The 20987-nt window shown below is 45.3% G+C and overlaps 1 protein-coding gene across 2 annotated transcripts in view; it reads left to right on the top strand.

Moving 5' to 3' along the window:
• Positions 1-317: 317 nt before the first annotated feature.
• PDGFD (platelet derived growth factor D) overlaps positions 318-20987 on the top strand; it is a 221345-nt gene continuing 200675 nt past the window's right edge. For both annotated transcript variants that reach the window (XM_042957827.1, XM_042957826.1), the window contains exon 1: positions 318-516. In XM_042957827.1, the coding sequence (XP_042813761.1) occupies positions 393-516 (124 nt within the window). In that variant the 5' untranslated portion in view covers positions 318-392. The remainder of the gene's footprint in view (positions 517-20987) is intronic.

Raw genomic sequence — 20987 nt, 5'->3', positions numbered from 1 at the left:
CCCCCCCCCCCCCCCCCCGCCTAGGCCCCCATCCCCAAGCACCCCCCCCCCCCCCAAGCGGTGAGTCCCGCACTGTGTGCAAGCAACAGCGGACCCCTGGTGGGGAGGCCCTGGGCCTGGAGCTGCCCCCTACCGGGGCCAGGGCAGGTGGGGCCTGCTGGGCTCCCCACCCCCGCGGGGAGGGGTAGGTGGCGCTGGCCGTTTCTCCCCGACCCCAGGGCCAGGGCAGGTGGGGCCGGCCGGGTCCCGAGCGCCGGGGCGGGGCGGGGCGCCGGAGGGGGCGGGCCCGCGCCAACCTGTTGTGCGTCCCGCTCGGCTTTGCCGGCGGCCACACGCGCTCCAGCGGGCGGTGCAGGGAGCGCCCAGGCCCGGCGTCTCGGGTCGCCGGCCCAATGCGCCCGCTCGGTCTCGTCTACACCCTGGTGTGCGCCAACCTGTGCGGCTGTCGGGACGCCCCCGCGGCCCCGCAGAGCGCGTCCCTGCGGGCCCTGCGCGCCGCCGGCCTCCGGAGAGATGGTAAGGGGCTCGCGCGTTGCCGGGTCGTGCGCCGGGTCACCGACGTGTCGCCGTCGTCCGCTTCTGTAGGGACAGGGAAACTTTCGTGGGACGCGCGGTAAGGCTCCGCGGCGGCGGGTGCTGTCCCTCCCTGTTCCGGGGGAGGGGGGTGGGTGGTGGCGGGGGGGGGGGGGTCAGGTGGCTCAGGGCCCCCGAGGGGGCAGGTCCCCACGTCCCGGCGCCGCCCCAGGTCAGGCTCTGTGCACTTGAGACTCGGGTAGATGGGGGCTCGGGAGGGGCTTTGTCTGGGCGACTTATGTGTCTTGTAGCCACGGGAGGACAGGGAATGATGTCCTTGTGTCCCGCAGTCAGCCTGGACCAGGGTGACAGCTGTACTGATTATGTGGGGGAGGTGCCCGTGTGCAGCATGTGTGCTGTTTGTCCCCACAGTGACCCTCCTCTGGGGGCGCAGCGCTGGCTCCGAAGCTCAGGGTCCGGGGGACACTGGGCTTTCACCGCAACGCAGGGTGACTTTCCAGGCGCAGAAGGTCTCCCTGTGTTGGCACAAGCACAAGGGTTTGTACAGCAAGCCCCGTGGGCCCCAGGCCGGCCTGTTTGTGTCCCTTATCTGGGGGACACCTAGGTCAGCTTCTCCGCGGGTTACCCCCCAGGTCTGAACTTGATCTATCCCTTTATTCTCACCTGCAACTCGTGTTCCCAGGAATCTGAAGCTGTTTCTCCCACCTTACCCGAACTGACCCCTAGGTTTTTGGGTTTTTTTCCTTCAGTAATAGTATCTTTCTGTCTGTCTGTGTGAAGTTCTAACACATCCCCAAGGAACTCCCCAGGCTGGCTTCACTGTTTGACTTGGCAGTGTGTGTTCTCGGTGAATTTATATTGGCCATCTTGTTCCCTTATCAGTTTCTCTCTTGGTGTGCCCTGAATTTGGACTTTGCTGAAAGGCTTTTGAACTTTGAAAAGACTTTACTGTATTTTCTGGTGACAGATACACTATGGATTTCAGTGTGTGCAAGTCACAGGAAGTGACGTAGGCGTGTGCAGGGGGCCCAGGGAAGCCTCAAGAGTCACCTCCTGGCCAGAAGATGCCCCCTACTCCCAGCGTTACTTTACCGCGATGTTTTTATGTACAACACCCCACCAGTGCCTATTTGAATACCCTCCATCTTAGTGAAAGCACAGCATTTTCTTACTAACACTTAAAAAAAAAAAGGTGTGGGCTCAAGACCAAACTTTTATAATTTTGCTTTACTCGTTTATGTTTCCACTGGGGACGATCTTTTCTCCTAGTTTGAGATTTTACATTTGTTAACGTTTGCACTTTATATGCCCTCTAGGCTGTGTCGAATAAAATGCCATGTATAATTTGCATGACTTCATAGCCATAATTTTGCAATCCTTAGCCTCCCAAGTATCACTTACAAGACGTCAAGGACAGAAAATGAAAAGTGTGTAACCATTGCCCATCAACCCAAGATTCCAACTAAAACCCAGTCCTGCAGCTTGTAGTATTTTTTTTAAAGCATGCTTGCCTCTTAGTTTTCATTGTTAGAACACTGTTCATCTATCTAGTCTGTATGATACATGCTTTGTTTCATCAAAATTTCAAAAGCTACCCTGGATCGATTTATTCATATTTTAGTTCAAGCTGTTTTGCAATTTACTAACAGTATATATACACACACACACACACACTTTGATTAATTTGGGTTGCTCAGCACTTTTCCTCAATGTCGGTCTCATTTTACAAACAAAATAGGAGGGGTGGGGGTGGAGAAGGTTAGATTAAAAAAATTGTTATATACAGAGTAAAGCAAAGTTCATACTCATAATGGGTTTTTAGTTTGGGGAATTGTCAAAAGGCAGCGTATTTTCAGTGTCACAGGGCATGTTTTTTCAAAGAGACCCAAAATTGCCCCCAAAACAGCAAAATCAGATCTTGGAGGGTGAAAAAATCTTGACTAGTATGATGGTTTGTGGTCCTCTGAAGGGCCCATATGTGTGAAGAGGTAGACAGTATATCTGCGGTGTGAGCATGTGATAGGAAGGGACGTGATTAGTAAAAAAAAAAAAAAAGTCTAAACAAGCTTCTGAAGGGCAAATGATGATAATGGAAAAAAAAAAAAAAAAGCCAAAACTCAGTTGAGAAACGGTGCCACAGAGTTCTGGTGAGGGTGTGAGAATAAGGGGTCTTTGAAAAAGTCTAGACGTTGTCTGGAAAGTTTTCATCACAACAGTTAAGGTGATGAGGGAAAATAATCACTTATTAAATTAAAACCTCTGATTCCAGACGTTTTTAACTTATTCCCCCAGAGTTCCTTGGTGAAGGGAGACGATAGATAGTCTTGCCCTTTGCACTGTCAGATTAAGACCGGGTGTAAGCTTGGGGAGGACAGGGGGAAATACAGAAGGTCAAAGTTTTCAAACGTTAATTTGGCATCCTTGGATGAGCTGGCTCTCGGATTACAAGTGGTAGGAAATCACAGCCAAAAATTAGCCGTGACTCTTGGCCAGGGGTTTTAGAAACCTGCATCTGGTGATGGAAGCATCTTCATTCACACTTGAGTGCCATCAGTTTCTTCCCACTGACCCGATTAGCTGCTCCCTAATGCTGCAGCCAAGATCGGAGCAAACAGGGAGGGCCTCCTGTCGTGGGCACGAAAGCGGGGTTGGGGGTGGGGGTTCTGTCCAGCCTGATGCACCCACAGACCTTGTTTTCATTCTATTTGTAGCTGATAGCTCCAGATAGCCGGCATTGCTAGAAATGACAGGGAAGTGTTAGAATGGATACGGGATGATCTCCTTGTACCCAGTGTGGGAGGCTGGTCTGCCGCGGTCTCCCGGCCTTCCAGAACTCTCCATCACAACGTGTTCTTGTTGTAAAAGGGATATCGGCAGACCCGTTCGCTGTAGCTGCAGAATGGGTGAAGGTGACCCAGTGGTGGTGGAATTTGGTCCCTGCCTCTGAGGGAAAGTAGATCGTCTGGCTAGGAAGGATTCCAGTATAACAGTTTGCAGAACTCAATTGCATATTTATACTTCTCCTGGTATCATATTTGTTCTTCTTTCGCTGGTTTGCCTTTGACACCCATTCCTACCTCTTCTCATTTCCGTGCCTGCACAGTTGGTGTTTTGGTGACAACTGGTCACAACCAGCGTTGCTGGCTCAGTGTGGATCAGAAGCGTAAAGGTAGCAGTTAACCGACGGTATTACTTACTTATTTTTATTTGTGTTTATTTTATTTTATTGGTTTTTTGATCTTTATTTTTGAGAGGGGGGAGGGGCAGCGATGGAGGGAGACAGAACCGGAAGCACGGTTCCAGGCTCCGAGCGGTCAGCACAGAGCCCGACGCGGGGCTTGAACCCACGAACCGTCAGATGGTGACCTGAGCCCAAGTCGGACGCTCCACTGCCTGAGCCACCCAGGCGCCCCTACTCATTTGTTTTTAAATTTAGATAGAACTTCCTAGTTGGTGTGGGATATACTCTTCGTTGTCTTGATCCATTTTGTTGTTTTCTGTGTTTTTTTTTTCAGGTGCTGGTGGGAAATGATTCTGAATTTAGTTTTGTTTGTTTGTTTACCACGCCAGTGCCTCAAGTGTCTGTCACTTTATCACTGTCTAGTGATAGGCCTGCAGTTTTACTAATTGTGGCCTTGGATCTCGAAGGAGTCAAGCTTGTGTTTTGGATAATATGGGTCTCTGTTGTCACCAGCGATGACCGCACATCGACTTCCATGTGAACATCAGATCTTTTAGGGAAGGCGACAAGGCAGAGGACAATTAATGATTGGGGTTGGTTTGTATTTTGAAGTAAAACTGACATACAATATCCTATATGTATATACACACACACATACACAGACACACACGCTCCTATCTATAGGATGTCTGTTCTATACACTGCAGTATTAATTTACAATAAATTATTTTTTTTAAATTTTTTTAACGTTTATTTATTTTTGAGACAGAGAGAGACAGAGCATGAACAGGGGAGGGGCAGAGAGAGAGGGAGACACAGAATCTGAAACGGGCTCCAGGCTCTGAGCTGTCAGCACAGAGCCCGACGCGGGGCTCGAACCCACGGACCGTGAGATCATGACCTGAGCCGAAGTCGGACGCTCAACCGACTGAGCCACCCAGGCGCCCACAATAAATTATTTTTAAGTGACTGAAAGTGAAGAATAGCATTAGGGTCAGCCCTTATGTTCTTCTGTGTTCATATTTTCTTTTCGACTCTGAGGATATTAAAGTTTCATGATCTCATAGAGCCTAGTGATGATCACATATTTTAAATGTAATATAACTTTGACTTGCCTGTTTAATACAAATTCTTCTAAATGGGTGGGTGGAAACTGGTGGACATACACTGTAGTAGGAAATGCCACTAGATTGTGAGTTACAATAATGACATTGAGGTTTTCCCATGACATGGGATTTTCCCTTTCAGGGAATGAGAGGAAAGCTTTATTGTTTCAGAACAGTAGGGCCAGACAATGGAGCAAGGTCCCCAGAGTCATTGGTCTCTGATGGCCGGTGATAAGCGTGCTGTCCCGCGCTTACCCTTGCAGTACATGGGTACTTCGCCAACATCTTTATGAAATTCTTCTTTATATCAGAATAAGAACGTCTTTTAAGTGCGCCAGCTGTAGGCTTCTGGTCCATCCGAGCCATGCCAGTCAGGACAAGCTCCCTGGCTTTCTTTAAGGTTGTCTCTGTTGAGTTCATTCCTGACTCGACCGGGACCGTCCTCTAAACACGAAAGGTCGAAAACCAGCGTGCAAATAGGTCTTTATCCTGAGCTCTGCTGCTGACCCCTACTGTAACTTCTTCACGTATTTTGCAATTATTTATTGAGTCCCTAATCTTTGCCAGTTGTTGTGCCGGATGAAGGGTTATCTAGCACGTTTTGAATAAAACATTCAGGGTTCCTGCCTTCTTACAGCCTGCAGTCTCTGGGCAGTAGGAACAAGTCCATGCTTAGTTCTAGTGTATTGCACGTGCCTTTCAGATGCATTCTGGAGAGCCCCAGGATTTTCTAGAAGCACCTTAGAGGTCATCGCCTGTGTGCCAGGGGGCTGAGCGTATATCGCTTCAGGCTGTCCACCCCTTCCTCAACAGAACAGGTCTACATGTGTTTCAGCATTTCTGTGTCACATATTTGAATCCATCGTAAGATTGTTCTTTGTTGTTTTTGTTTTTGTTTTTTTGAAAAGACTTTGGGTTGCAATCGGAGAAGTGTGAAGGCACAGTGTAGAGTGATCGTTGCTTTTGTGGAGGAAATACACAGGGGTGTGGGAATTCATAAGGAGCGCCTAAGCTACATTTGAGACACAGGGGAGGGCTTCCTGGAGGAAGTGACGGCTGAAGTGGGGGATGAAGGATGAGTAGGAGTTAGAAGTTGGAGGCGGTGAGGAAGGAGGCTGGAGGTTGCAAGTGAAGAGATACAGTGCCTGCCACGATTTGGACAGGAGAACATAGCCTTCAAGGGTCCACTAACTAAAGGTCTGGGAAGTAAGGTTAGGGAGTCTGGCCATTATTTGTAGCACAGTGAGAAGCCACTGAAAGAATTACTTTGGAGGAAGACAGGTCCTGTGTTGTGTTTGAATACTGACCGCCAGTGTTCCTAAGAAGTCAGCCAGGCCAGTAAGTTGGCCAGGAACAGTCTCCCTGTGCCTCCACTGCCCGTGGGACATGAACACAGGATCGCTTAATTTCTCATCATGACAGTGGCCGACATGGCTGACTTTTCCTGCCCGAAATCTCCAGATGTTAGGTGCAGCTGCCTTGGGACATCCCCCCGGATGCCTGTGTGCAGCTCAGCACACCAGATGCTAGATTGTGTCACTGTATCTGAGGTCGCTTTATGGTAATGTAAATAGTGAAGGCAGCCTGCCTCGTGTGTGTGACGTTTTACGTTCTTTCAAACTTCTGTATTTCAGAATTCATGCAGTTTAAAAGGGAACATCTTTACACAAACTTTTCTGTGCAGGACAGTTTTGGCAAAAAGCTCCAGGGGAATGACACTACCAGCAAAGAAAGAATCCCAAACAAACGCTGCGGCAAAAATGTTCTCCCTCCCTGTACCGTATTTCAGGACCAGATGTAAGTCATAAATAAAGGAATAAGCCCACGGGACACTAAAGTGCACATGTGCAGATACAGGAAGAAATATTTTCTTCCAAGGATTTTTTTCTTTTTTTCAGAATGAGAATGAAGCATGCCTTGTTTCTTCCGGGCGTTGATGATGCGTGTAATAATAGATCTTTGCTCTGCGCCATGGTATGCTGACATCAATGTATTAGCTTTAATATTGATAGATGAATGCTGTGCTTTTTTGTGATTTGTGCTGAGTGCAGGTTAGTGGTTTTTGTCTAATCGGGAGGCAGGGATGTCTGTGAAAGCATCGTAGCATGGGCGTAGGGTTTAACTCTCATTACGAGGAGTGATGTTTTCTGATTTTTGGATTTTTACTCCAGCACTTTTTTTTGTAGAGTGTTTCTGAAGGCAGATTGTTTTAGGGACAGCATTTTACCTATAAAAACGAGCCAGACGAGATTTGGAATCTGGTGTCTTTGGACTCCTGATTTCTGAAATTTGGAAGCCAGCATGCCGCCTGGGGGCTGAAGCAGCTCCATGAGTCCTGCCGGCCGTGTGCTGTGAGCAGAGGTTGTATGATCTGCTGTGTTAGTTTCGAGCAAGTCGTTTCAGCCCCAACGTGACAAGTTCCGCATTTCACTGAAACATTCAGTAAGCAGTGCAGCCCCGGCCGACTTTTGCAGACTTTAGCTATGCGGCAGCTTCTACTATGTCAAATGCGATGAAATGAACTAATACGTGTGCAGCAGACCCACTTACAAAAAGCCAAAATCGGTGTCGCAGAGTGTAGACGTGAGTTCGTAAGATTCACGTGGTAGACCCCGAGAGAACATTCGCCTCTACTTTCTGTGTAATTCGATCGCCCTCGTTCGTGTGGTTTGCACATCCACAGTGAGGCAGGAGCATGACGTTAGACTAGAGAACAGGTTAGACTGGGGGACAGCACTGTTACAAGTTAGCTCGCTGTTGGCATGGAGAAGTGACAGCTGCCAGTTCCTCTGACTCCTCAGACTTGCACTCCTTGGAAAGCATTCGTAAGACCTAAGCAAGCAAAGCTGGCTCAGGCTTTTTATTAAATAAGGCAAAAAAAGTTCCAGCCTGCAAGGGACTGAATGAATGTCTGGGTCCCCCCAAAATCCATACATTAAAAACCTAACCCCCATTGTGATGATACTGGCAGGTGAAGCCTTTGGGAGGTCATGAATACCGTTAGCACCCTTACCAAAGGGACACCAGGGACATCCCTCATCCTTTCTGCTGTGTGAGGATACCACAGCAAGATACCGAATCTGCTGAGCCCTTGATCTCGGATTTCCCAGCCTCTAGAACCATGAGGAATAAACTTCTATTGTTTAAAAGCCACTCGGTCTCTGGTGTTAGAGCAGTCTGAATAGGCTGAGACATACCTATCTCCGGGTGCCACCAGGGAATGACTATATCACAGCCCAGTAACATTGCTGATTTTTAAAATTATGTCCGTGACCCATAAGAGAAAGTTTAGATGATATGTTTGATGGGTTTACCAGTATCCTAAACTGAAAGTCGTATTAGCTTAAGTATGTATGGATTTCAACCAGAAAATTGGCATTTCTGTGACAGCCTTGTGGGAAAGAATGATTGTAGCCTGGATTATAATAAACTTCTTGTCATGCTTTTGGTGGTAACTAATAGATTTGTGTTAGGCAAGAGGGAGGTGAGGAGGGATTTTACTGGCACTTTGGATTAGACCATATTGGAGTCAGAATTCTCAATAACTTGGATGAAGACATAGAAAACACATCTTCCAAACTTGGGTTTTTTGTCTGGAAAGAACAGTTAGTAGGTTGGAGTAGATGCACAGAATGTCAGGCTTTTTCTATAAAGGGGCCAGACGGTAAATATTGTAGGCTTTCAGGCTATAAGGTCTTTGTTGCAACAACACAGCTCTGCCATTGTATGAAAACAGCCATTGAAATTACATAAATGAATGGGTGTGGCTGTGTTCATTCCAATAAAATGTTATTTTCAGAAACAGGCGGTGGGCCTGAGGGTGTAGTTTGCTGACTGCTGAATGAGAAAATCCACATGCTCTTAGGTGGAAATAATGGGCTGATCCTATGACCTTCAACAGGAATAAGTGCAAAGTATAGTTCTTTGGCTAGAAAACAAAAATAACTACATAATTACAGAATGGAATAACTTGGATTAATATCAGCTCATGTCATGATGGATGGATGGATGGATGGATGGATGGATGGATGGATGGATAGATGGATAGATAGATGGTTAGATGGACAGATGGGTGGATGGATGAATGGATGGTTAGATAGATGGATGGATAGATGGATGGATGGATGGGTGGATGGATGCATGGATGGATGGTTGGTTGGATGGGTGGAAGGATGAGTGGACAGATGGTTGGACGGGTGAATGGATGGTTAGATAGACGGATGGATGGATGGATGGATGGATGGATGGATGGATGGATGGGTGGACGGATGGGTGGATAGATGTATATGTCTACCTCTGTGTCTCTGTCACCCAACTGGTTTAAGTGAACACAGCTTATGGCTTAACAAACAGTGTGATTGCTGAACAATGATAACTGTTTATACCTGGCATCATCATTAATACTGTGTCAGAATAAAGTCAGACTCTGTTCTGGTCCGTCATGTATGAGGGTGTGTGCTAGGGGTCTCTCTCCTGTGGATGAATCCACCTCTTTGTCACTCCTTCAGTCCTATGACCTAAACCCACAGTTTACTACTCTCCTGTCTTTAATGTTTCCCTCCTCACTGGTTCTGTCTCCTCAGCCAACATGGACGGTCAAGTTTCTTTGCACCACCCACAACCCATGCAAGCTGTTTTACTGTTGTTCTATTTTGTCGCCATGTAAGCATCTTCAGGGTCACCACAACTCGTTGTCTCCACTTCCTGTACTCTGCCTCACCCACTGCAACATGAAGTCACCCCGTGGCTCCACTGAACTGCTCTGGGTGACGTCACTGTGATTTGTAGCGTCCTTTCAGGTGGGCTAGTCTTGTCTTGAACCTTGGTCTTCCCTTGGCTTGCCGCTGACTCTCCTTTGCCTCAAGTGCTCCTAAGTGCAAGGTTGGAATAGTGATAAAGCCGGAACCAAGATGGTACTTGGTTTATTTAGGTTTCTTGAAGAAGCAAGATTAGAGAAGGCCTTAAAAAGTATATTTTATGTGTTATTGTCCCTGTAACCATTTATGAATAATGAAAGAAGCAGCAAAGATCTTAGAATGTAGTGGGGATTTTGTGAATACAGAAAAGAGCCTTCAAAGATTTTATATATATATATATATATATATATATATATATATATATATATGACAACCTAGTAAATGCTACAATTGCAATGTTTTGGGGGGAGATATGTGTAAACACATTATATATATAAGCTTAAAATGTTCTAAATAGGATATTTATAACTATAGAAATAGGATTTTGAACACCTGGATTTTGTTTTCTGAGATCATGGAGTACTCTTTTATTTACTTTTTTTTTCCTCCTTGGCAGGATCTTCATCTAACTCTCTGCCCTGTGACTCCTTGTATGTTTTCTTAAGGCTCTGACCTCAGCCTTATCTTCTCTCTTTGCTCGCTGATAGTTTCTGGAAGATCTTAGTTTTGTCCGAAGTGTCGATTGCCACTCATGTGTCAAAAGGCCTGTGAATGTACATGTGCTGCCTCTGCTCTTGACTGAGCTCTGAACGTGAGGGCAGTCCCACAGGTAAAGGACACTCTCCAAGTTAGAAGCCTACTAGTGAAGCAGTTCGTTTTTGTAACTCTGAGCTTATGCATCCAGTGGTGAGTGCCTTCACGGTATTAATCCTTTCTCGTTGCTGTTCTTGCGGACACAGCATGAGTATGTTTGCATGGACTGTCGAGGGAGCGTACTGACGGGAACTGTATCGCTCTGTAGACTTTCTCAACTCCAACCCCCCCCAGGGAGAATTGGCTACTCGTTTATTTATCCCACATTTCCATCGCGAAGCCTATAATGGTATCTGTTTACCTGCCTGACTTCTTCTGATGTGAGCGCCCTTGCTGTCGTTACTAAAGCCAAGCGTCCTCACTGTCCGCGTCGCTGTCTGGCACGTAGGAGGGGCTCAGTAAGGTTTGAGGAGTCACTGCATCACCCACAGCCAGTGTCTTCGTTTTGTGCCTGGTCGTGGAACTGCATGAGCCCTCACACCAGTTGTGTGGGCAACTGTATGGCAGAAAGGGTATTTAAACTCTGAAGGTCTCTGTTCATTGTCTGGGGGCCGTTGGTATCAGGGAACAGGATAGGCAATAGAAGACGAGGAGTAGGTGGGGAAGGCTGTGGAGATGGAAAGTTATTTAGCTCTGGGAGCCTGTGCAGTATCCACATGGATGAAATCTAAAGGCAGGGAGGCGGGAGGGAGACCCTTCTTTACAGGAAATACAGGCACAGTGAGCATGAAGTAATCAACTTTTAAAGGAAGTGATTTTTTGATTGTGGGCGTATGATAATAATACCTGGTATTTCTGGAGTACTTGGAACGTGGCAAAGTGCTCTCTCCTAGCGCGTCTCAACAGTGGTCGGTGTGGAGTTGTTTCCAGACGACTTTGTGGGTCATGCCAAGATGACACATACTTCAGACTGCCTCCTTGGGCATGAGCGTGACATTTGAGGGTTAAATTTGGACGAACACTGAGGAAGTGTGTGAAGAATTTACTCTTCCCCTCCCCCTGCCCCAAAAAAACCTCCACACCTGTACTGAGTAGAATAAATCCTTTTAGGGATACCTTTCCTTTCCAGTGTTAATATTTGAGAGCTTTTACACAAAATTAATAAAAGCTCAAAAGAAAGAGGTAAAAATAAATGAAGGATCATGAAACAAGTCTTTAAAAAATTTTTTTTATGTTTATGTATTTTTGAGAGACAGAGACAGAGCGTGAATGGAGAGGGTCAGAGAGAGAGAGGAAGACACAGAATCTGAGGCAGGCTCCGGGCTCTGAGCTGTCAGCACAGAGCCCGACGCGGGGCTCGAACTCACGAGCAGTGAGATCATGACCTGAGCTGAAGTCGGCGACTGAGCCACCCAGGAAAACAAGTCTTGAGGCTCACTCTGGATGATGAGTTAATGGACATTAAGGAAAGATGAATGCTTCCCATTCTGTTTGTATAGGGAGAGCGTGTTGAGCTAATATGCTATTTTACTGGGGATGAAACAAGAGAAGTGCTATCGAATGGAATAAAAAGTATGCGTATTCCCTATAAAAACAGAAAGTTCCCTGATGGAGTAAGTGTGGATTGAAAGGGTTTTTACAGAGTGGTTAATCAAAAATAAAAGAATGGAGTGAGAGGTATTTGGTTTAAATACAGCACATGGGGGGATCCTGTACATTCCTGGAGAAGAACTACTGTGGCTGTGTATTGTTTTGTGTCAGTGCTGAGTTTGATGCTTTTCACCCAGCCCGATCCCCGTAAACATAAGCACTGAGGGTTCACCCAGCAGGTGTGTAGCAGGTGCTGCCCGCAGGCCGCGCCCTGTAGGACCCACTGGGGCAGAAACAGTCCAGCCTGAGGCACAGGGTCTGCTCTCTTGAAGCTGATGCTCGGGCCGCAGAGATCAAACGTGCCTGTGAATCAGCACAGGGCAAGGCAGTGGCCCTCTGAGTGCCACCACTGAGCGCCCTGCTTTGTGTTTGAAGGTCGTGTTGACCTGATTTTAACGATAAATCATCTATCCCTAGTGCTGAGTGCGGAAGAAAATGACATTGGTTGAGCACGGTATTCTTCAAAGGCTGAAAAACATCACCCTCATTGGTTAGCGCCACTCTGTGAATTAAAATTTGAGCAGAAAAGGATCTCTTAATTGTAGAGCTGGGAGTCGTACTTGCTTGGTTTTCTCTTTTACGTGTTTAGATGTTAGCCTAAATACTCCTGAACCGTAACAGCAACAATGTGGGCTCGGTTCGCAACGCCCAGTAAGTTTTTAATATTTAATAATTAACATTTTACTGTGTGATGTGCAGTATGATTATTTGACCACTGGATGGCAGTAGAAAAAAGACACCTTTAGGCACCATTTTTTTTTTTTTAACTCCCTCTCTTGGGAATGTGACTCCAATGATGGAAATTTCACACTTCTCAAATACACTGAAAAAAAAAAAAGAACAGTAATGATAATCTGTCATTAACATACAACTTTTCTAGTCTATGGGATCTCAGTAAATTTTAGAATAATTAAAATAGTTGAATCAATTATATATGACTATTATATTCCTTGGTGCCATTTACACATCCAGTTTGCATGCCTGTCTAAAATTTATGAAAATAGAATTGAGAAACATTGAAAATCATTTTTGGAACAACATTTGCATGTGCACAGCCACTTGTTACCCAGTTTCCTTTGAGCACAAGACCAGTTGGTTGGCCGCTCTAAACTTGCAGAAATTCCCTGGAGACTCCTCGTTACTTGCCAAGCGTTCATCAAAAATAAGTTATTTGGGGGGACGAAAGCATTATGTATCAGAAGTGAGAAATCATCCTCTCAGAATACTAATGTTTATGAGATCCTACGGAGATGTGGGCTGAGTGGTGAGCACGTGACAGCATGGGAACACGAGACCCATAGGTCACTACCAAGGTGGGGACAGTAATCAGTTATGGGTGAGCAGTTATGGGTGCGCATGATTGCTACGTAAAAAAGTTGGGTTGTGTCCATTGGCTTTAATAAAGACTACAAAGTGCCGTATGAAAATGGCCAAATTTGGGTGAAGACTTTAGAGCAGATAGGAAAATTATGTGTTGGAGTCTGTCTTCTGCTGACCAGTGGCCCACAAAGGGTTCGTGTGCTAATTCTGGCATCTCTAAATGATCTTTATGTGGCAAAGAATTTGCAGGTGTGATGGTGCTAAGGTTCTTGGGCTGTGGAGATAGTCCTGGATTTTTGGAGTGGATGTCCCTGTAGGAGAGGGCCAGAGGGAGATCTGACACAGGCAGGAGAGAGGGCGGTGTGACCACGGCAGCAGAGACTGGAGTGACATGGCCACATGCTAAGGGATGTCAGGAGCCACCAGCAGAAGATAGGAGAGGCAAAGAATAGATTGTTCCCTGGAACATCCAGAGGGAGCATGGCCTTGTCAGCACCTTGATTTTGGATCATGGCACCGGCCTCTAGAGCCGTAAGGGAATAAATATCTGTTGTTTTAAGCCAGTCAGTCTGTGGCAATTTGTTACAGCACCTGCAGACACTAAGGGAGGGCATGAAAGATATTTTGATTTGAAAGATGAATAGTCGAACTGTTTGCTGAGTTCAGTTTTCTAATGGTGTATACATTGCACTGGCCAGGAAATCTGTATTGACAATGTAATGGTGCATTTAGAACTCTGCCTGTGAGAATTCTCTAGTTAAGACAAGCCTTACTTTTGCCCTAGTTCTATGTCCGGATATTTTGAAAATTCTGGCTTCAACTCTCATCTGTTTTCCCGATCAAATTAAGTCCTGACGTGATCAAAAGGGCGATGTTCCTAATTCATTATAGTTTCGCTGATTCTTAAAATTCTCCCTTAACCCATGTCCTTTGTGCCTTGGTCGGCTCTTGTTTATTCTACAGACTTTTGTTGTACCTTCAGTGTGTGTTAGTTAGTTTCTAGGCCAGAGTGTGGGGCAACAGTGTCGAAAGTGATGTGGTGATAATTCCTTTGTTAATTAGCTATGTGTCATGCTTATCATCCACAGAGTACTTATTAGTCGGGAGAGGATGCTGAGGGACATATGTAGTATGTGTTAGTGCCGTGGTGATATTATATGATACGTGGTGGAACATTGAAAAGGGATATCCCGATGAGATATTTGCAGATACTAGGGTTGTTGGAAATTTGGAACTCAGGACAGAATGAGAGAATTCCAGTTGAATTTCTGAGCCCAATTCCATTAGCTGACATTGAACTCTACACTCGACCCTCCAGAGCGTCAGTGTCCAGCAGAGACAGGATGCCAGCCTACGTCATTTACAGAATTTTAGCAGCCACATAAAAAAGAAATGCATGAAACTAATTTCAGTGGTATATTTTATTTAATCCAGTCAGTGCCCGAATACTATCATTTTGGTGTTCAGTAAATATTTTAAAATGTTGAGATGGGAGCACTTGGATGGTTCAGTCGGTTGAGCATCTGACTCTTGATTTCAGCTCAGGTCTTCTCCCAGGGTTGTGGGATCGAGCCCTGCATCAGGCTCTGCACTGAGCGAAGAGCCTGCTTGAGGTTCTCTCTCTGTCTCTCCCTTCCCCTGCCCATCTCCCCTGCTTGCACTCTCTCTCTCTCAAATTAAAAAAAAAAAAAAAGATAAAACAAAACGTTAAGATACCTTGTTCTATTCTTTTTATCATGTGAGTCCTCAAAATAGGATATGCATTTTATACTTACAACACAGCCTGTTTCAGACTTGACATATTTCAGAAACTCAGCACTAATATGTGGCTAGCCATTATCAACTTGAACAGCACTGTTCTGGGACATTAATATCATTTATTTAGACTAACACAAGTTATCATTGGTCTTTTTCCAAAATAAAAAATAACTTATGGAAGCTATTTCTCTGGCTCTTTTTTGCAATGTGTTGAAATTAACTGAGTCACTTTTTAGGGGGATTCATAATCTAACATGGGCAAATTTCCTGGGGTTTCTATTTTGCTTTCGTATTTTATCAGCATGGAACTTTTGATGTTTCTGGTTGTTTTCATGTATTCTCTTAAAAAGAAAAAACTTACGGTCCTCTAATAGATATGCAGTCAGCCAGGCTACTCGGTTTTTATGCCAGGTGCAAAGTTTTTGATATTTGAGAAGCTTCTTATGCAAACAGCAGCTGCTACTTCATTTGTCTGTCACGGATGGAAAAATCTGTGTTTAACCAGCATTGGCATTCTTTTCCGTTTGCGACTTAGTTTGACTTAGGTAATGATAACATTCTCTTTTATCACTTGACCATTTTTAAAATTGACTCTTTCTGGCTGATGAGTAAACAATTTGTGAAAAACAGAGTCCTGCTGAGTCTTGGGAAGGCTTTAACCTATTAGAGATTTGATACAGCTTTTTACTGAGTAACCTGTATCTCCCTGGATTTAGAGGCCTTGAACAGCATATGTTTGCAGTATGCTTTTTTTTAAGGAAAATTAAATGTTAGGAACACTGATGTTTTCCATTTGCAAATCTCAGATCTACCATTCATTGTATGGTCCAGAGTGGAAGATAATTAATAAAAGTTATTACAGAAATATACATCATTCTTCCTTTTTGTTCAGTGACATATTTCCACCAGACTTTGGGTTGGGTATTTGTTGGCATGACCTTTTAATTTGTTAATAATCTGGGGAAGCAAAAGCATTTCTGTCAAGTAAAATGTGGCTCATAAGACTGTCTTGTTTTTCCCTCACTGACTTTTGAACCGTCTCCTCGGATCATGCTCCATAACGATGCCCTGTAGAACTTGCATTGCAATAAAACCACAAAATTTCTTTCTCCTTCGAGGGCAGGGCTCACCTCAGGTCGCCCGTTTTGAGGTGTACTCAGTGCTCGGGACGAACACCTGGTTTAGAAAAAGTTTATTCTAAGGAAGGAACTGCTTCTCAAGCTGAGACTTTCCTCAACAAATCTGGATGTGTCAGGACACAGCGTGACTCTACTTTCGTGGAAACACGTTGTTCATGAGACACTTTGCATTTTCAGAGAACAGGCTTTCAAGACAATTCCGTCTTGACTAGGCCCTGGGACCTGCTGTGTACATTCTCGCTTCCCTCTGCCTGAAATTATATAATTATCTTCGCTTGTGTATGTCCTGTCTTCTTCTGAGCTCTGAGGATGGAAACTGGGGCTCTTTTATTCCCTATTGTATCCCTGGCTTATGGAATGGTGCCTGGTGTATAGGGGGCTCGGGAAATACTTGCTGAACGAGCGAATGAATCAGCAGAGTGCAGTTCAGGTGAAGCCCAAGAGGAAGGTTTCTGTGGATACAGGGGTGGACCCACTTGGAAGCTGAAGAAGCTCAGGCCCCCTCCCTCACTAGGTCGCTTCCACGGCCCTGTTACCTAATTTTATCTATTCATTTTCATTTTTTTTTAATGTTCATTTTGAAATGAGAGACAGAGAGAAAGAGCATGAGCAGGGGAGGGACAGAGAGAGCAGGCTCCGGGCTCTGAGCTGTCAGCACAGAGCCCAGCGTGGGGCTTGAACTCGCGAACCGGGAGATCATGACCTGAGCTGAAGTTGGATGCTTAACCGACTGAGCCACCCAGCTGCTCCTGTTTTTTTTGAAGAGAGAATCCCCAATTGGATACGCACCACATCCCACAAGATCTGGGTCATTCTCTGGTATTGAGGTACCTATCTGGTCATGTGAGATTTGGTCTGCAGAAGTAGGAAAATCTCCACCAGGTGAACATATTAATGCCGCAGGACCTCTTTTATCCTATGAGGTAGACTAACCATGTGGTATGGCGTTAATGTAAAACATCTGACCGACTGATGCCCAAGATGGCAGGGCTCTTGTGTCGCTCCCCTGAACGCATTTCTAGTTCCGTCATTGAGATACAGAGATAAACAAGGATCTGTTGTGTTTGTTCCCAAACACGTGTCTTCTGGTTGTACCTGTTGATATGATTACATAATTCAGTTAAATATTGTGTGATGCAACACGAGTCTAATAGAGTTTATTATTTATTACAGCAAATACTTGGTTGAAATAGCCAAACTTTAAAGGTGAGTTGCTGAATTAAGTGTTGTTCAGTTAGGTACATGTGAGACAACTCAACTATTTTACAAAGAGTGAAAATAAATAAGTCTAAAAAGCCTGAAGGGCTGCGTGGATAAATTGCTTCATGTGTGTCTTTAAGTCTTTCTCTACTTTCAAGAAAGAGGAAATGGAAATTATGGATAAATTATGGACATGACTTATGCAAGAAAGATTACAAAGAGTTTTATACTAGGAGACGTACTCAAAGGAAAGATCTCTGTACTTCATGAAAACTTGGTCACAGTCATGCACATGTGTTTTTTAAGCTAAAATAAAATGTAGGGGCACCTGGGTGGCTCAGCCAGTTGAGCGTCTGACTCTTGATTTCTGTTCAGGTCGTGATCTCACAGTTGATGAGATTGAGCCCCGTGTTGGGCTCTGCGCTGACAACATAGAACCTGTTTGGGATTCTCTCTCTGCCTCTGTGTCTTATAATAAATAAATAAACTTAAAAAAATATTTAAAAAAATAAGGGGCGCCTGGGTGGCTCCGTCGGTTGAGCGCCGACTTCGGCTCAGGTCACGATCTCGCGGTCCGTGAGTTCGAGCCCCGCATCGGGCCCCTGTGCTGACAGCTCAGAGCCCGGAGCCTGTTTCAGATTCTGTGTCTCCCTCTCTCGGACCCTCCCCCGTTCATGCTCTGTCTCTCTCTGTCTCAAAAATTAAATAAACGTTAAAAAAAAAATTAAAAAAAAATTAAAAAAAATAAAATAAAATGTAAAACTCCCCATGTTAACTGGCACTGTAAGTTGGCCCGTCTAATACTTTTTCGACCGTATTGGGTAGGATGGTTGCCAATGTGCGTACAGAAAAGAGTCCTGTCTTACGGGGACAAGAGTGTCGTCTAACGGAGCATCCAGTTTGTACCAACAGAGGCTACCGAATTCATGAACATGAAAAGGAAATCTGGCTTATGGGAGGCTGGGTGGAAAGGTAGTTAAAGGTAACAAGACCTCAGCTGAGGTAGTGTTCTTGGGAAAGTACTCAACCCCTCTCCGGCCTCAGACATTGCAAGCAACACACACACACACACACACACACACACACACACACACCAGAAGAAGAACACCTATATAAGAAGGCGAATGTGAAGAGTCAGTAACTACCGTACGTAACACTTAGCCCAAACCTGGGGAAACAACCCTTGATGAAAGATGGAGCGTTTGGGTGCCTGCGTTGTTTCTCAGGTTTTTTTCTGTCAACTTTCAGTACTTTTTTTCAGAGTATACCTTAAACAATGAAAATTGTGCCTTATACAAGGGGTAGTCATGGCTGTGTCTACAGCCAAGTTTAGCGCTGGAAGAGTTCTTTGAGGTAGTCTATGCCGTCTTGCTCTATGGCACAGAGAGGTGTAGTGACCTGCCTAAAGTCACACAGTGGATCGTGATAGGGTCGAGATGCAGGTACAGGTTTTCTGACTGCTCATCTGTTGCTTGTCGCACACTATGCAGACGCCGTCTGTCTGTTGTAATTACGGCAGTTGTCGATCTTCGTAAAGATGATGGCAAGAATGAGCGTGACTTCATCAATCCCTTACTGGTCATATCATCAGTAGATCTGCCTTTTTTTGCAAAGTCGTGTTCAGTCTGGGCTTTTTTATGGTCAGTATAATGGCTATATTTAACGTTTGGAACTAAAAAGTGGTGATAAGAGTTGAGTAAGAGTTGAGAACTTGTGGGTCTCCCTTGGTTGTGTTTTTATTTATAATCTTAACCTTCAGTGCTCTGTTTCCTGGAGTGTGTTCAAGCCGAAGCTGTGGATCGAGCCAGTTTACAGCCTTTTCAGGAGAGCCTTCACTTTTTAGCCATCTGCTTCGTGTACATAAAAACACAAATCTAAATAAAGTTGGAAGTCAGGATGAAACCCATTCCTGAATTGCCCAAGGTTCCTTTCACGTCTCAAAGCAGTATGCAGGGAAATACAAACTAGCCTTCGGGAAAAGGACAGAAAGTGAAGCTGCCTTGAAATAATCTTAACTGGGTTTGAAAAGCAGACGAATCAGGTTTGTAATGTAACCAAGGAAGAGAATGTAAATCCAGCTCTAGGGGTGTGAGCTTTTCCTGATTCAGTAGTCGTTTGATGAGTATGTACTATGCGCCCAGCACAGGAGCTGCTACAGATGTATATGGGAGTAAGAGATAACTGACCACCCCCCCCCCCGCCCGAGTGGGGACACTCTTGGGGCCAGTAGATTACTGCACCAGAGATAAGGCTGTGAGCTGAACATGCCAAGGACGTATGTGGAGGGGTCTCTACCCTGGAACCACGGCGAGGGTGGTCTCCCAAGATCACTTCCTCAGAGAGCTTTGAGTTGCCATGAAATATAAATGGCGCCTCCAAGGATAAAAATAGGTTAAACCAAACCTTGCAAGTCAGATCCGTTGCCAGATTTTGTGTTTTGATGGCGGCCAAAATCGAAAGAGAGTTCCAAGACGGTCAGGCTTTCTTCTTTCTTCTACAAGCATTGGTTCAAGAACCCCTTCTAATCCATGTTTGCTCCCCTCAAGCATGTTCAGAAATGTGGAGGCTACACACAGATATTGGCTGTAGGATAAACGTTGCTATCTAATCAGTAGTTCTCTAAAATAGCCCCAGCAGATGATTCGTGATCTGGAGTGTTCCTCATACCAAGGAGGGAGTGGCTTTGTTGTTTTTCTTTTAATTTTATTTCAGAATGAGAGAGAGAGAGAGCAAGCAGGGGAGGGGCAGAGGGAGAGAGAGAGAGAGAATCCAAGCAGAGCCCAATATAGGGCTTGATCCCACGATCATGACCTGAGCCGAAATCAAGAGTTGGATGCTCAACAGACTGAGCTCCAGCCATCCCGAAAGTTACAGCTTTTTATCCAAAAAAAAAAAAAAAAAGTACATACAAAAGTATAGCAGACCTGTGAAAAAGCATGTTTAATAGAGAAAGCAATTCATTTTCCTTACACAGAATTAGTCCTGATAAAACCTTATTTTTGAAATAAGCATGATAAGGAAAATCTCCACAGCTCCCTAACATTGAGGCCCTCATTCTTACAGAGCTGGGAGCCTGAGCCCCAGGCTCATTGCTTTCCGAGAACAGCTCTGTTTGCTGGAGCATTCCCTGTGGTTCCAGGAGTGACTTCCGGGCCTCGCGCAGGACATGCTGAGAGCAGGCGGTCGTGATGGGGATGCAGTAGTCAGGCCCGTTTTGTTGCTCCTTGACGCAGCATGATGTTGAATCTCACGGGAGGCCGTCATGGGTGACCTCTGAACAGTCTGCATTTCCTAGAGAATTTTAGCAGCACTGTCATCTCTTTCTGGAAACCTCTCCCTTGTTCTAGTCACAAAGAAGTTCTTAGGACCTTCGACTTTTCTGAAATGTGATCAGTCCCATCTGACTCTCGTTTAACTACCTCAAGAACTTGAGACTTCTCTCTCTTTTTAAAGTCTATGAGAGAGAGAGAATCTCAAGCAGGCTCCAAACTGTCAGCACAGAGCCTGACATGGGGCTTGAACTCACAGACTGTGAGATCATGACCTGAGCCGAAAACCAAGAGGTGGCTGCTTAATTGCTGAGCCGCCGGGTGCCTCTGGACACTTACTTCTCTTGTTGGAGAACCCACAGAAGACTTGAAAAGTCATT

Source organism: Panthera tigris, chromosome D1 (assembly GCF_018350195.1).
Source record: "Panthera tigris isolate Pti1 chromosome D1, P.tigris_Pti1_mat1.1, whole genome shotgun sequence".
Taxonomy (NCBI): Eukaryota; Metazoa; Chordata; class Mammalia; order Carnivora; family Felidae; genus Panthera; species Panthera tigris.
The sequence above is the reverse complement of the archived record's forward strand: the minus strand, read 5'-3'. Positions and strand labels throughout refer to the sequence as shown.